General features: G+C 40.3%; 1 protein-coding gene across 32 annotated transcripts in view; it reads right to left on the bottom strand.

Annotated features, from left to right (window-relative positions):
- LOC131473667 (neurexin-1a) overlaps positions 1 to 18,047 on the bottom strand; it is a 218,391-nt gene that overhangs the window by 133,190 nt on the left and 67,154 nt on the right. For 23 of the 32 annotated variants that reach the window (XM_058651098.1, XM_058651097.1, XM_058651081.1 and 20 more), the window contains 4 exons: positions 11,700 to 12,001; positions 9,241 to 9,264; positions 8,044 to 8,205; positions 3,934 to 4,375 (listed from right to left, as the gene is read on the bottom strand). In XM_058651098.1, coding sequence (XP_058507081.1) covers positions 3,934 to 4,375; positions 8,044 to 8,205; positions 9,241 to 9,264; positions 11,700 to 12,001 — 930 coding nt within the window. Of the gene's footprint in view, positions 1 to 3,933; positions 4,376 to 8,043; positions 8,206 to 9,119; positions 9,207 to 9,240; positions 9,265 to 11,699; positions 12,002 to 18,047 lie in introns of those variants that run through there. The other 9 variants (XM_058651089.1, XM_058651087.1, XM_058651068.1 and 6 more) reach the window with 2 other exon arrangements.

The raw sequence follows: 18,047 nt of genomic DNA on the forward strand, positions 1-18,047 counted from the left end.
ATCAGTCTATAATCATCGATATCATCGCTATGCACTGTATGTGTCTATTGCCAAGGTGAGTTGGCCATCTAGAAAATGTGCTTGAGAAAAACAGCTAAGGCCCTGGTGCACAATGATTAACCTGGTCCCACTAACGTGTTCCAGCTCCTTTCTTGAAGTCTTGGCCCCAGGCATCTGTTCTAGCACTTCCCTGCCGCCACCCACTGCCCCTGCTCTCTCTCCAGCCACAGCTGTTGTGACTTCCAAGCTTTGCACACTTGGCAAGGGCCACCCGTCATGCAGCCAGAACAGCTCCCTTCAGGTTATAGCTAACGAGCTCACTACATCAAACTCATTAGCACGGGAACTTTCTTGCAGGTGCCTGGCTGAAGAATTATGGTCAGCGTGATTTGTGATGGAAATATCTACACTCCAGTCTCCTTTAAAAGCAAAAAAAGCTGTTGATAGTCTAGTGTCAGGTAGAAGCTTTAATTTCTAGCTTATTTACATTTACATACATTTAGAAAATAAATGCTTCAGGAGGGATCTACTGCATACTTAAATCTTATATCAGCTGTAAATAGCAATCAAGAGTGCCTTAGTGTACAAGCATGTCCAAATTGATATAAGCATACGATAAGAGAAGGGTGTCAGTGTCTCGCAGGCATCTGCTTAGAGTGCTCTGCTTACTTGTCAAAGTCATGTAAGGAAGTGTGTAAACACATTCAAGCTATGTTAAGTCAGAAGGCACTAAACAATCCCATGGGGACATCTGCCTTCACCATGCAGGCTTGTAGCATGGGGAAATCTAGCACACACACACACACACACACACACACACACACACACACTGAAGGACTGCCTGTGTTTGAAACATTAGACATAGCCAAAAGGGAAAGGGGATGTGTCTCCGAATGCTACTAAACATAAAAGAGGAGGAGATGGACGCAGAGCAAGATGAGAACATGGAGATAAAGATGTCTGGAAAGAAGATGAGGGAGGAGCATACGATGACAGATAAGACAGCGGATGAGGAATCACAGCAGCAAACAATATCTTGACAAGCAAATACAGGATTTACACTAAAGGAGAGTTGATAAAAATGATGATGCAGGCAATAAATGTGAAAGAATAAAAAAAACAAACAAAAAAAAAACGATGATCAGCATTACAGCCAACTTTAAAGCACTCTCTCTGTGGGCTGACACGAGTGGCACTACATCATCAAACCTGAAGGCAGGGGTCCAAATGACAGCTCAGATCTCATTCACGCTTTCTGCATCAGCAGCCAAGCTCAACTTGACATGATGTCCCCTAACCCCACTCACACATCCCCAAAACATGTTAGACAGGGGATTAGTACAATCCAGTTAGGGTGATACGGCCAAATCTCTCTATGTGATTAGATTCTCTGTGGGGAGAAAAGCTTGTGAGTGGGCTGTGAGGAGAGGGGATGTGCTGTTGATGTGTGAGTGCACACGCATGCATTTCTGTCTGTGAGCTGCACGTGTGTTCATGTGTGCTGAAGTAGTGGGGTGAGTGGCCGGGCAGGAAGTGGGGCTACAACAGAGCAATGTCCCTGATGAGTGACCCATGGCACTCCTCGTGCACAAGCCCTTACTTAAAAGTAGAGTGTCTCTTAGTGACTCTAATGCATTGAGGTTAGAAGATGCCGTCTGAGAGCGAGACCATTTGCAGGCTCGTTTCCTGCATGAGCATCCGTCTAACCTAAATAGGGCAGGGATAATTATCTGCCATTGTCACGGCTGCAGAAAGGGCTACACATGAGGGACCCGACTGCACATAATTATGACTGGTTGTTGTGTTGCACTTTGTTTTGAGCGATGTACTCGGTTGTGTGTATTGGTAAAACATTTAAAAAGCAGTGCTTATCATTTGTTTCATGACCATTTTTGAATCTTGTAACAAAAGATCACATCCAGGCATAATAGGCAACAGTAGTCAGGCCCGATGACAAGTGAACTTTAAAACCCGTTTTTAAATTGTCATATCACACACTTCACTAACATTTTGAAAATATGTGGTCATTCGTCTTGAAAGAATGAAATTTTCTTTGTGCATCAGAGTCTGCAGCGATTTACCTTTTAGAGATGTAGTGCGTGAATGTCTTTATATTACTCTGCAGCAATCTGCACCATTGGAGTTACATGTATCCCATGGGAAGAGCAATCACGTGTCTATTATTTAGAAAAAAAAGACTCCATTGCTTCCATTTAAGTTGCAGTTGTGCCTTGTGTAGTTAATGGGCACCTTGAGGTGCAAGATCTTAGGTGTAGTAGCACTGCATTTTAATTTAAAATTTAATTAGTTTAAATCTACTGGGGGAGCAAGGATATATAATGTCAAAAACGGTTACATTTAAAAAAGAGAGCTGTAATTGAAGCACAGTGTCACTGTGTTAGCCTTTTGAAATATAACGTCATCATACTGCCGAGACCTTTCTTAAGTCCCCTTTACACTCCAGTACATAAGTGTTGACGCCTTACACTTTAGGAAAAGGGAGAAAAGTTATTCTGAAATGTCATTAGTGCACAGCTCAGCACAGAACTGCACAGTAACTCTCTCAGTCCTGGGAGAGACCACCTCCTGTTTCCATGGAAACTTAGGGAGGGTAGACAGAGAGAACAGTGAGTAGAGAGAGGTCGACTGACAAAAAAAGATATTTGATAGCCTGTGTCTGTGTGTGCTGATGAGCATGTGTGTGTATATTATGGGTAGGAAAGGTATGTCTTTGTGGATGATTGAGAAGAGAACCTGACAAAGAATGAGGAGAATATAATTTATCAACACTGTGTTACTCGTAGTTTGGTCTCTTAGTAAATGTAGATTTATGTTAATTGAGAAGTCAACCCTAGCTTTTTTTTCCACACATGTTAAGCAGAAGTCAGAGAGTGCTTTATATTATTTTGTGAGAGCTGACTTACTATAATTATACTAAACAAAAGAAGAGGGAGAAAACTGTGAATGGACTCGGCTATTATTATAATAGTAAACATATCTCAATTTCGACTCAGACTCTCTATTGCTTTGGGGGTAATGAAACAGTTAATCTAATTTCCACTTCTTGAGATAGAGTGGGAAACATGGTCAAGGGGTATATCCAATTTGCAGCATGACATTGCAAGGCCTTGGCTCTAAGCATAAACTAACAAATTGCTGCTTAGATAAGCAAATCAACAGGGACCAGAGCAGAGATAACCGTGGCGTAAAGGACACCACAGGAGACGAGTGATTTTGTGGCAAATGTGTGTCTAAATTCTAGAATCAAACTCAGGCACATCTGTCTTTAATAAGGGACTTAGCATCTAAAACACATCCATAAACACTAAGCTTTGGACACACAAACTTCCTCATTCAAGTAAATGGAAAGGTGTGTCCAAACGTTTGACTGGTAGTGTATATAAAATGGATAGAAATGAAGTCTATCATGATAATCTACTTTTCACTGGCAATGTAGTACCAACCTGTATTTCTATCATATGAAATGTAAGTGTGGCACCACAGTAGTGTTTTTTGTTGGACATTAATATTTTATCTGCATGGTGCACAGCAGAGGTCTGACTCTAGGATTCTGCTGAATGTTGTATAGTATTCTATACATACATATGTATATATATGTATATATATATATATATATATATATATATATGTATATATACACACATACATACATATACAGGTATATATGTATATATCTATACATATATATATTCTACGATACATAGATTTCAACAAACCTGCACATATTTATGAACACATTGTCCCCATGGAAATAAAGACATACATACAGTTTTGCTGTCAAATTGGTGATGAGTTCTGTCTTACTTTTGTCTATTTACTTGTGTTTACTTAGCAAATTTTCTCTCAGGACCACCAGAGTCCTTACATCTTCATAATCTAAAGATTGTACATGACAAGGGTGTTGACAAGTACCTGATCTGCCATCTCGCTGGAAGTCCACATGATACCACTCGCCATCATTCACTTTTTTATTGACCGCCTTGGTTTTCGTGGTTCCTGAGCCCATGTCGAGCAGCAGGTACAGATGTCCATCCAGCATCTCGATGGCAAAGAAGTCCACCTTGAGAGTATGGGGACTCTTGGAGTCCTTGGGCTGCTGCTTGGGCTTGCCATGGCTGAAGAGGAGAAGGCCATTGGGCTCTGTGGTGCGGAAGTCAAAGGAGATGGAGCCTGTCTTCTTCGCATTCCACTTGTTGAGGATTATAAAGGACTCTGGAGTCTCGAATGTGATGGGGTCCAGAGTGGCCACATTCTCACACTTAAAGGCCACTGTGCCATGGACCTTCATCTTGGGATCGCCCTGCCTCGCTAGCCTCGACAACTCAAGTCTCACGTCATTATTTTTGTACACAACCTGGAAGAGAAAAAAGATGAAGTAAATAATGTCATATTCCCAGTGGAATCTCACCTACAAACAGCCAACTACTTCTTTTTCCAGAGTCTAAACTATATAGGAAAACTTATATATAGTATTCTTATGTGGCAGGACACCCCCTCAGGGAAGGCAGGGTTTGTACAGCATCCAGGAAGTGGCACCAAATTTTATTTCATTCATTGTATAGCTAGACACGGAGTAATGCTGGAGCGCAGTACTGAGCAGACTTTGAATCTTATTTGTCATAAAGAATGTTTTTCCAAACTTCCGTCTCTTCACAAAAGATTCTGTACTTTCAGTATTTGCTGGGTGATACAGCTTTTTCTCAAGCCAGAGACAGTCTGAATTGGCCGTGGCCGCCCCTCAAGCGAGAAGCCGAATAAAGAAGAAGAACACAGTCTGAATTTGAACAATAGTGACTATAGGACTATTCCATCAGGTAGCATCTCAAAGGAAGGTACGTGAGGTAAACTGCTGTCTTGACTGCAGATTAAGACCGACGCAGATTAAATGCATATTAAAAACTAGGACTGCAAGCAGCACTGAACGCATACAGGACAGTGGCAGATGATGGTGGTGGCTGTCTGGGTGGAAGCTTGCTGTGTGGCTAGTGGGTAGTATTTTTTTTGAACTATAATTCATGTCAATTTCATCGGATTGCCCTAAAACAAAGCACATTTAGCAGGTTCTGAAGTATACACTAAGTTTTTGTGCATGGCAAGGCCCTAAACGAACGGAAAATGTGATGACGGTGGCGATGAAAAAAGAATATTCATATTCATATTACTTGAAAATTATTAAAAAAAAAAGAAAAATCAGTGGAAACTCTGATATTCATGCAGTTCATGATCCAAGACACTGTAAACCAGACATGGTCTACAGTCTAAACTGAAGTATGTGAGTGCTCTGACCTTTGGGATGCCAAGTGCCGTTGAGCTCTGTGGCTCTATAGTATGTGTGTGTAGCTGGCGGGGAGGATCAGCATGACTGCTACACAGTACAGGCTGCAATCTTACAGAAAATTAGAGACAGCCATACCCTCATCATCATCCAATCTCTGCAGTGAAGAAGTATCTTGTATAAGTGCAGCTGTGATGACAAAGGTCCCTTTTTCTCATTACATCCAATTTCCATATGAGAAAGTAATTAACATTTTGGTGGAGTGTCAGCATTTTTTTTTTCCTCCAGAAAATCATCATATAGTCATGACATTTTAAATTACCCTGCCACTGCTACACACATATTAGAGGTCTTTTTTAATATAATTTGCAGATGAAGTCGCTAAAAAACGCAAATAATTTGAAGATCTCAAAGGTGCCAATAGTTACCAAGCAGAAGCGAGGAGACACAAGACATTACTCTACCACTAATAAATTGGTCGATAAGATGGTTATTGCATACATTTACCGTATATGTATTTGCACAATATAAAAGGAATGCCACGGAAAATCTGTATCGCTTTCACCATCAAATGAGTTACAGATGTGGCAAACTGCGGTCATGTTCTGTAGTCGCTGTGATGCTGAGCGTTCACCTGAAAAAAGGGGAACACCTCCGGTGGGATTGCGTTTGCATGGCATATTATGTTTATCACCGAGTCAGATCTACTGCGTCTAACTGTTCAGGTAAATGGAGCTCAGAGTTGTGTGTCAGAACCAGGTAACCTAGGGCCTTATGTTCTGTGAATGCTTTGTGACTGATTGTGTCTTTTGTTCTAATCATTATTTTTGCCTTAAACAAAAATGTATATGTTCTCTAATCCGACACAGACATAGATGAACATTAAATTTGACAAGAACCTTGTGAGGCTACAGAGAATCTTTAAGTGACTAAATGGTGATAGCTCGATCTGCTGGATTAAAGGTGCGAGAGATAAAGCCACTAAACACAAATCAATTCTTTATAGTTAAGACAAAGGGCACCTTTTAGAGTCAAAGGAGTCAGCCTGAGCCACGACTGGCGCTGCACTAGTAATGCTGCACTAATTTGTCATCAAGCAGGACTGTGACAGCTGAGCTATTACTGCACCAGCGTTTGGTTTGTCATCAGAACCAACAGACGGGCGTGGCAAGTCAGACTGGAATCTGCACACAGACTGCAACAAGCCGCTTGGGAAGACATCGTCAATCCGAACCCGTGGTACATGCTGTTAAAAGCACTGCTGCTATGTTACCGTCGCATACGCATAAGCTGACCTGAGACAAGTCAACAATTCAATTCGACAGACAGGATTATGCGAAGCAGTGCGTTTGTTGATGCACTCAAAATGCCAGAAATAAATTAAAAGCCGCAAAGATAATAACAGATATTTTATATGAGTGTGGCTTTTTTTTATGGTTTTGCATTAATATCACTGCACCACATTAAATAATCCATGAGAAAATAAAACAAATTATGTCTTTCACCATTGCCTGCAAAACATTAAGAGCTTTGCATAATATTTTTTTTTTTTGGAGCAATTCAATACGTTTTAGGATCTAGAGCAGCAAAGGCAGCTCAGTAGGGTGGACGTCTATCCACAGGGTCCTCCAGTCTCATTCCTGCAGCACCTCAGAGACACTTAGTTAACTCAGACAGACTCCTTTATAACCAGACCTCTAATGAGCTGTACATGGCATGTGGACATGTGGTCCACACCCTGCCTGCTCATTAAGCAGAGCTGTCTCAGACATCGTGCAGAGGTTCACTGAGGACGAAAAGCCTGTGCTTGAGGTAAGAGACAAAATGTAGAACACAAAACAGGCGAGAGGAGCCACGAGAAGGAAACGAAAATGGAGAGCAACGGGGGAAAGCAGTAAACCGATTTAAGAAATTGAAAAAAATAATGGATCTTTCTGTATCTCCGGTGGTTCCTGAGGTGAATGCTTTGAACCATGTGAAAAAAAATGACCATACCGCGTCAAAGTGAAAGGTATAACATATGAATCGGCTGTTGGAGAAATTACCCCTTCCTCCGCCTCCTCTCTAGGGATGAAAAGCAGGCTATACACAGTATATAATCCTCTAGTCCTACAGCACATGAGTAAAGGTCTGAGTGACAAATGACATACTGCAAGTCATGATCCAAAGGACCCATTACACCACGAACACCTAAAATACAAAGTGAGCAAAAAATCAATATATCTTGTGACGGCACAGACAGCATGTTAAAACAGTCACGTATACCTTTCTGCATCTTGTGTGCGGTTTTCTACTATATTACATACTACTACAGAGAAGGATCAAACATTATAGTAATAATGCTGGCTATTAGATAGGTAACAATCATACACACCACTAGAGGAACAGTAAAATGTGAAGTGTGTCAATTGGCTCATTATTCATGACTCAGTGTGCTTAACAGAGCTGTAAAAAAGCCGCTGATAAAAATCCGCTCCGACACAAATCTCAGCAAGTGTGGCGACATATTACAGCTTGCACATCCGTGTGTGCATGCGTTTGTAACATGGTCGGTGAACTGAGGGGGCAGTCGCAAATAAAGTTCCATACGAGGCGAAGGAGGTGAAACAAACTCGAGCAAAGTGTAAAGAGTGAGACAGGGTCAGCGCGTGGGCAGGAGGGCCTCTTTAGATGTCTCGAGGTGAAGCCGCATCAGCCGTATCCTGCACACCCACCAGCCTCAGAGTGCACGCAGAAGCGTTGTTTACCTCTTTGAGGCAGCCCATGAAGTTGTTGCTAACTGGAGATCCAGGCAGGTCAGCTGTACTAGGACTCCCTCCAACATAGAAAAAGTCATCAGAGCCTAGCATGGTGTAGTCTTCTTGCGTATATCCTGTGGTGGTCAGAATCCCATCCACGGATATTGTTACCTAGACAACAAAGCACAGGGAAAGGACATGCTATACTCGAGTAGCCTATGCACCACAATATTATTGCCTTTTCCTTTTTGTTGTCTGCGTCAGACTTCTCAATCATTTTCAAACCCATTTTCATGTCTGTTTTCATTGTCTTTTTTCTTGTTTGTAAATGTTATTTTGTCCAGTTTGATTAGTCGGAAATGCTGTTCTATTTAGAGTTAGTCAAGTGCCCATACTACAGTGTTAGTATTTCCTATACTGCAACTTAAAAATACTTTAGCAGACACAAAAATGGTGTTAGTAGAATGTTATTCAGGTTAGTTTAACATTTTTTTTTTTCCATATTAGTACGTCCAGCAGTTCTACAAAAGAAACCAGAACATGCCACTAGGTTAGAGAGGGAGCGCATGCCATGAAAAGCAGTCATTGTTCAGTAAAGGACAATGACAAAGGGTATTTAAATGAAAAATACCACGCATGCATTTGTATTTTCTTTTTGTTCACAGGCACACAAAAAGAAAAAAAGTCCCAAATTCCAGATTGGGACACAGATTCACTATTTTGACATCACATTGTCAGATGCATGCAAATCACACAAAAAAAAGCATGAGAAGCAACAAAGACAAACACTGATCAACTGTCACAGTACTGTCGACAAAATGGGCGGCGTGAGTGCGTAGTCAAAGTGTGTGCCATGCAAAGTGATTGGGGATACAACTGGCTGAGCCAAAGAGCATCAGGCCAGCCGGACAGAAGAGGGTCCTCATTATTAACCACAGCTTGATGCAAAAGGCTCGAAATGATGCTCCTAAAAAGGTGGATCAAACAGAATTGGACAGGAAACAAGTTGAAATAAAGAGGGTGAAACCAATGAATGAACCGAGAAATTAAAAAAGGACTTGAAAAGTAAGCAGAAGAGTACCAACCGCAATTTCCCTTTTTTTGTAAATGACGTCTACAGTAAAAAAAGAAAGAAAAGAAACACACGGCAAACCCAAACTAAGAAACAATTAGAATGATATCTACCGAACAATGTAGTTTGTTTACCATAGCGTGTCCAATGCCTGAGTGCTTTGTGGAAAAGGGGGGAGAAAGGAAATTAAAAACTGTGAACAGAATAACGATTGTTACTCAAATAATATATGATGGTCAATACTGTTAGTACATTGTTAAACGGCAAAAACCATACTGGTTAGTAGAATGGTACATTCCATGAATGATGTTAGTTAGTTTCCAAAGCATGTTAGTAACATAGAGGTAAAAAGGGCAAAATAAGTTTAACAAGAAAGAAAGCAGACCAAGGAAATAACAAGAACGCTCCAAAAGAAGTATCAGAGCTCAACCAGCGACACCCTAAGCTCCACATGGTGTTTTTGCACCATGTTATGAACGTGAACAGCAGACAAACCCCTAACCTTAGTCCTGACAAAAGTTTATGATTGACAGACATCAAATGGTTCGTAAGAAAGAATGCCTAAAGCACATCAGTTGACCCTTTTATAACAGTCCTACGTTTCAGACCATTTTAAAGCTTTATTTATTTATTTATTTTACTGGTATCGATATTTGCGTTCCTTTGTTCTTGGTTTTAGGGTTGAGACCAATCCAGTGTATCAGACTTCCCGGTGTTCATACAATACTGTACCTCCGTTTGGTCTTATTGATGAACTTTAGGATCACTTTACTGCAATGAAAGAAAGCAAAGGAGACCCTGACACAAAATGAGGAGGATGGTAATTTTGATTCCCCCACAGTGCATGCATTCAATATCTATGGATATCTTTCACAATTTGAATGCAGTGAATGTTCAGCCTGGCTTGGTCCTCAGGTTTTGCCAATAATCAATTTGCTGATTATGCAAAAGAAGCAGCTTTGGTGGTGAAGTGGAGAAAAAACATTTCCCACCAAATGAGCAGGAACAAATCTAGAGATGTCATTTTAACAATGTATTTGTCCATTTTAAACAGCTTACATTTAGTTTGATACCTTCAGATAAGTTCACTCTAATGTAATCTATGCACATGCAGGGCAAAACCTTCTTATATAAAGCTGATCATTTATATGCATCGTGACATCCTCTCATCATCAAAGCCTGCACTTGCTAAACTTAAGCCTATCCCTGACAATGCTTTGATCCCAGCTCTCTTCATCTGTTCTGTAAAACAACGGCCACCATGCACATGATTTTGCTTTGTTTAGTTTTTATTATTCTTTATATCCTATAGGACCAAATCATTGACATCAAAATGGAGGAAGAGAGAGGAAGAGCAGAGGAAACCCTATGTCCTAATGTAAAAGACGAACTAACCACCAATAAGTCCTAAAATGTGCACTTAGTGTTCATGGAAATAGTAAAAATGGTTGTATTACTGTGGTGACAAACTTTAGCCAATAGGAATGTAAAACTCCCAACAAAAGACAGGTTTGGTTATCACTGACAGTTGATGGGAACTGGTGTAATGTCCAGGGGTTCTCAGCCATTTGCTGAGAGGCAGCTACACTATGACCCATTGCGAATATTTTTGCTTTGTGTAAATGCGTAGTAGTTAATCTGTTTGAAATGTAACACTGCTTTGTTTTACACTGCTTTATTTACAGCCAGGACAAACTGTTGTTTCAGGTGGACGTGTTTGGACATGGCCAAAGGCTCTGCTTTACACCTTCCCTTCTGATTCCTCCGCTCTGGCTGAGTCAGACATAAACCAATGCTGTTGATACCATGTCTCGTCTCCCACTTAAGAGCGGTATTGCCAGGGGCGGATGGCGAAATCATTAGGGTGGCTGGAAGGGACCATCCTCTGGTGCTGAGTAATGAAAGTGGCACAAGCTGCTAAATGGAATGGTGAGTCTAACTTGTAAGAAGCCTCATGCTGTCTGACCTGGTCAGACTGTCACGACATATTCTCTCAAGAGTTATTCATGTAGAAGTGTGTCCTCAAGGCAGTGGAGAGCACTCATTAGAGCATATAGATATGTTGGTGTTGCTTGTGGAGCTTTACAAACTGTATCTGTACAACTATAGTATATAACAATGCTAGACTTATAAGACATATTATAAACTCTTCTAATATCGCTACATGTGCAGCACAACTATATTTACCTGTGGTCAGAAATAAGAAAACTAAACCAACGCACACTGCACTAACATTTAAACCCAAGTAAAAAACGGGAAATTTGAGATCCTTTTGTGTGCCTACATTGTATAAAAACACGTTAACTATAACATATAAATGTTATACTCTGCCTCTGCTGTAAACCGTCCAAATGAGGCTAAATGCTGTCTTAAAAGCACAATCTGTAACTTAATAGAGTTCTTGATTCATGTCTAGATGTCCCTGTTCATTTGCGATTGCGTTTTATCTCCACCAAAACCACGATGATCCGATTTGGCAATCCAATTACAATGTCTGGAAAAGGAAAATAATATATTGTATGATGGCAATGATTTAAAGTGGATTCGCTCCGATTGGTTTATTGAGTCTCAGTATCATCCTCTGTACTGTTACCTGACGTAGATTCCTTGTTACTTTGACATCATGCCAATCATTGTCATTAAATTTCCCATTGACTGGCTCCACAAGAGCTTCAAAGGCTCCAGACCCCAAATTAATGACGAGTGATACAGCCCCATTTTTCAGCGCCAGGTTGACGTAATCAGCTGATTTGCCCGTGTGCAGCATCAGTCCGTTCCTCTGTAGGGTTTTGAATGACAATGTGATTTCATCACTGCTGCTTTGTATTGGGTTCAAGGACAAGTCGTAGCAGAAGAACTCGGATCCTTTGAAGGTTGCGACGTACTCTTCTTTTCCTGCGGAGACACAGAAAGGGAAAAAAAAATGCTGCTTTATATAGCTGAGGCCTTTTTGGTGTCTGTTGGAGAGCTGTGAGAAGGAAAATACAAATAGGCTATCAAAGTGTAGGAATTAATAATGAAAACAGAAACAAGAGAGAGATCCCATGTAAATTATGGGAGGTACAAGATATGCTGGGGTCAAAAAGTCTGAGGCCACTTTCAGACAGTGGAAATATGGTCTCCATAGTGACCATCCTGTACCTACCTGAGCCAGCGAACACAGGTGAGTAGACAGCAGCGCTGCTTTCGGGTTTACCTTCTATACACATCAACTTTTAAGACATTTGTAGGGTAGGATATTGCTCAGCTACAAATACAAAATGCACACAGCCGGTATAAAACTGACCACTGAGCAATAAGTAACAAAGCCTCTCAGCTAACACAGACCACAGGCTACACAAACACTGACTGAGATCTATTTCACCTTCATACTGATAAAATGAACCACAGGAGTCAGCTATTAGTTTCATTACTTCTAAGACCGATGTGGTATATACTAGCATTGGCCTTCTTTGGAAAACCACAAGTAATGAGAACAGACAGACTTAAATAACCTCTGTAGAGGATTTATTCCCAAGTATTAAACCCAGCTAGTTAGTGACTCTGTGATGTAGAGGTGACGTGCGCCGAAATTTGGATTTCTCACATCAAAGAACATCAATATCCCTTAACTTCTACAAATCGAATTGTGGAGGTGTAAAGGTTTATCAATAAATTCCCACTTATCTGTTTCTCTCATAAACATTGACCACCAGCATTTATCCCTTTCAGCAGCACTTGTTCAAGCAGAAAGCAGCTTCATATGGACTCCATAAAAAAAAAACCAATTCATTCAACATGTTTGTGGCTGTACTCGGGCACGTCTTGCCCTCTTCAGCCATCAGACACCAGTAGATATGACAAAGGACTTGAAGAAGCACAAATAACCTTGACAAAAAAACAAACAAAAAAAAAACCCTCACCACCATTGTGATGTTTAAAACAAAGCATTATAGAAAGCATTTAAAAGGACGTTTAGACAGATAACGAGCCATTAAAGCCACTAGCAGAAAATAAAGCATGAAAACACAAATGGACCGGAGCATTTCATTATCACAAATGGGAAGAGCAGCACATTAATATACATATATATATATATATATGCTTGCCAAACGCACACGGTCACACACATAAACCCACTTTGAGTATCGCATCCAGGCATGGACACAACAATGCTACAAGTAAAAAGGGGCTGCTGTCCACAACAATTTGTCACCTTATTGATTCCCCCTTAAAGGCACTATAGTGCACCTCTGGGAAAACTACAGGGCTCTGTAATTGAAGTTGACTGGATTTCACCACGCTTTGGTCTTTCCCTCAATGTCTGAGCCCTCTATCAGTGAAAATAAGAGACCTCTCCCCTCTTCACAAAACCCAACCATCCCTGCTCCATGAGCTCAGTGGCCACATAACAAATTGAGCTAATACTCCAGGGTCATTCTCATCTTTCTCTCCACACATCCCAATGCCTGCACTTCACAGTTAATTCCCCTAACCAATGGACAAAGAATTGTGTGTGAACAGCAGGGGCGTTGTTGGGAATTTACAACACTTGGGGCTCTGCCCAGAGGCAGTTTTAGGACCAGTGGCCTACATCAATTCATTAATTCATTCCCTGGCAGTCTGTTTCACTCTGATGTGCGCGTAACTGTATCCAGGTCTAAGTGAAGCGGGGCAATTTGAATGTCAGTCTGCATTTAGTGTTGGATTTGAAAATAAAAAGCAGTTAATAAAAGGTTATGCTTCTTCCATTTTAAACAGGGATGTGCATGGGAGGACTGTTTTAATAAGGACAATGGACATATAACGTTTGGATCTTCTAGAGCACTGGATCATTTTTCTCACACATTCTTTTTTCTGAGCCTTGATCTATATCAAGCAGCAATTGTCACTACGAGGCAAATGGATTCAATAACCATTCTTACACTATACAGTAAATGTATCACAAATGCCTAGTCACCAGCATACAGTGGCCTGTAACAAGTAGAAATAGATAAAATAAGGGTTAGAACATTTGCATCCTCCTCTGAACAAGTTAAGTTCAGCATTCACTGGTCATATTCACAGAGAAAAGCATCCGTGCCACTTACTTAACATTGGATCTGACAGCAGCTTAGGGCTGAAAAGTGAGCAAGTATAAAATAATATATCAAATAATTGCATGAAATCCTGCTTAAGCTATATAAGGCTCTGGCTTATATGCCACATATAATGTCATTTTGTTGCTCTCAAATCACATATGACAGTCCCTGGAAGTGCCCCCCTCCCCCCCCGACCAGAAAACAGACATAGGCATTACACATACAGTCAGCTGTGCCGTGAGGCATCATGCCGTGTAGATTAAGCACATGTCTTATTTTAATGGAACATGTCAAATAGTGATTACTAAATCAAGCACACATGGGCTTTGTGAGGAGCAAGTCAAATTAATATATATATATACACTATTTGGCCACACCTGTTAAGTATAGAATTCAGGCATTTCAATCAGGCTTTGGGCTCGTCCCCTTATCTCCAATGGAGGACGATCTTCAGCATACTAAGGCATTTTGGACAATGCTATTTGTGGCAACAGTTTGACGAAGGTCCTTTTCTAATCCAACATGACTGCGCCTCAGTGCACAAAGCAAGGACTATAAAGACATGATTTGACAAGTTTGGTGTGGAAGAACGTGACTGGCCCTCACAGAGCCCTGACCTCAACCCCATCAAGCACCTTTGGGATGAACTGGAATAGAGACTGTGAGCCAAGCCTTCTCGTCCAACATCAGTGCCTGACCTCATAAATTCTCCACAGAATGATTGAGCACATATTTTAAATATAACATGGTTTCTTCTTCTTTTCTTTTTTTTTTCCTCACATTCATGGGATATAATAAGCACAACCGAAAGACAGTCAGATTTTCTCTCCTCAAATTTAGGCCAGTGCCGGTACAATATAAATAATTGTTAATCAATAGCATGTAATTGTCGCTGCCATTCAGGAGCCTCATTCTCTATTGCCACATTACATTTGTGGCTGTGGTGCAGAACAAACTGCCCACATTGATGGAAGTAATACAATTATTCGCCGCTCAAATCAAATTAGTGTCACAGAGTCAAAGAGGTATGCTGCTGCATGCAGATACCGTGAAAAAGTTCAGTATACTCTACTGCAAAAGAAAAAGAAGCAGAAATGTCTCCATCGTATAATTTAACTCTCCATTAATAGCAGCCTAGTGTGTAGAACCAAATCACTTATTTATTATGAAGCACCGAGGGGTTACAAGCGGGAGAGTGTCGTATGTACAACAATGCCAGCATGTGACCGAGCGACAGGGAGGCTTCCTCATCAGTCACTTTCCTCTGACACTAATCTGGCATCTGTTACTCTATATGGCTGCTTTTTAAATTAGCCTGCACCCAGGGGAGCACACTGCTGTCAACACCAAATCATAACAAAACAGTCTGAAACTGACTTGGCAGGGAAAGAAGAAAGATTACCCATTAAATGAGTGACAGGACAAGCTTTGATTTTAATTGCCACTATTCTAATCTGTAACTCTTTTGACCTGAAGATGTAAGTAAGAAATGTGTTCAATAATAGATGTGGACAGTGAAACAACCTTATTTCACATATACTATTGTTTCGTTATACTATTTACTTCATACATAAACACTGTATAATGTACATTAAATCTTTTACGGTCATTAAAAACAAAGCTAGAATTGGGGGTTCTTGCGTTTCCCCCTCTCCATTGGTGTTGTCGTGTTCATGGCAGTCCCCAGCATGAACTGACTGGAGCACCACGACTGTCTACATCACGGTTTCCCTGTCAGAGATATCCCACACAGAGACACACACCCCGCACCACCATGAAATACCTTCCTTCAACACTCAGTAACAAGCCGAAGTAAAAAGAGAATGTGGTTTTGCCACAAGGTTTAGAAGACGCTCACAGATGAGGGAAAAGAAGGAACATGCACTTCCAAAGTACCGCCTGTGGATTTTAAAGGACTAGCTGTGCTGTAAATAAAACTGGATACTAAAATAGATTCAGTCTGAGGACCAAAGTTGTTTTAATGGTTTGTTGTAAGACTCGATGGTGACTGACAGTGGATTTAACTCGGTTTTCTTGTTTGATAGGAAACCTATTAAAAATGATGCAGAAGTTAGTGCCTGCAGCCTATTAAAGTAATACGAAGTTAACATCACAAAGTGGCCTAGGCCTCTTACATTAGGACAGAGTTTGTTTAGTGCTGTATCTCTGAGAACGCGTTTTAAGACATGATTATCACGCCGTTCCAAAGACTTCTGCTAAGGTAGACCTGCCCCAATTAAACGAGCGCTGAATTTCATATAAATGCTCACTGTTTGTTTTTATATCTGCAATAACAATTAAATCTGTGAGACACTTTTTTTTGTGGCTCATTGTAATTACAGAACGGCCATGGCTAGAGTGAGAGTGAGAGTGAGAGTGAGAGTGAGAGTGAGAGAGAGAGAGAGAGAGAGCCTAATTAAGCTAATTTTAACATATCCAGGCATTCAGCAGAAGGTGACAGCATGAGTGGATGTGTGAGCGGAGTTCTCTCAGAAACCACACTGTGCCGGCTCAACGTACAGTGTCATTTAGATTCGCGGTGTGACGGATTCCTTGCTGTGCTCAAAGAGAGTCTCCTTCCATAGTGTCAAGTCTGCAAAGTCACATCATCCACAGTGAGCGCATTCATAATTGGCGTTGCCATCCAAGCATCAATTAGACACTCACTGTATTAAAGCGTGCGGTTCGTATTTAGCAAACTGCTCGGTCTTTCGAGTTGTGCGTCTAATTGTGAACAGATTTGTAAACACACACAGGTTAAGTGCTCGTCTTAACTCAATCACTTTTTTATGATATTTCACAATCAAGTGTACAGTACTGCCATCATGAAGACAATTATTTTTATCTAAATGTATTTCTAAACACATCTCTTTAACTTATTCTATTAATAGCTCAGTTAACTTAAATTATTTTGATTTATTGACTAATTGTTGAATCTCTGAGATTCAGTGCCCATTATACCACATTTTGTCTGACTAACAGACCATAAGATTTCAATTTACATTTGAATTAGCTTTTAATTCTATTTTGCATTTGATTTTTAAGATGTCAACAGTTAACCATGGGAATAAAGTGGTGCATATTGGCATTCTTCTGGATTTCTAGGAGCATTTTTTCCTTCCGTTTTACATCAAATCTCTTCTGTATCTGGATGAAGCCGCATTTGATGCAACCATTTTGTATATGACACAAATACAAAAAGCCATGGCATATAAAAACAGAAGGAGAAGATGAACTATTTCTAAACAAACTGCAGTGGTGGCAACTAGAGCTGCAGCTAACGATTACACTCATAATCGAGTAATCGTTCGGTCCATAAAATGTCAGGAGATGTAGAAAAATACTGATCAATGTTTGTCAAACCTGGAAATGATGACGTTCTCAAATGTCTTGTTTTTGTCCCCAAAGGAAAATTATTTAGTTTTAATGATTTATATGTTATATGGAGCAAAGAAACCAGAAAATATTCACATTTAAGGAGCTAAAACGATCAGAAATCTTGAAAAAACGATAAATCGATTTTCTAAATAGTTGACGATTCATTTAGTAATCGATTATTCGAGTAATTGTTTCAGCCCTAGTGGCAACACGCTCCAAACACTTTATGTCAACTGCTGACAGAATTCTTGCTTCTCCTCGAGTATAGGTAGCACAAGGGTAAACGTGAGAACAGACTCCTCCTAGAGGATGGGTGTTAAAATGTTTTGTTGTTGTTTACAGAGCTCTGTACTGAAAACAGTAAATATTTCATTGATATATACAGTACGTGTATATATATATATATATATATATATATATATATATACATATGTATATATATATTTTAAGGACAGTGATGTTTGTTTGCTATTTTGCTGTTAATTTTGAGGGGGGGGGTTGTG

This window comes from Solea solea, chromosome 15, assembly GCF_958295425.1.
Source record: "Solea solea chromosome 15, fSolSol10.1, whole genome shotgun sequence".
In the NCBI taxonomy this organism is placed as follows: Eukaryota; Metazoa; Chordata; class Actinopteri; order Pleuronectiformes; family Soleidae; genus Solea; species Solea solea.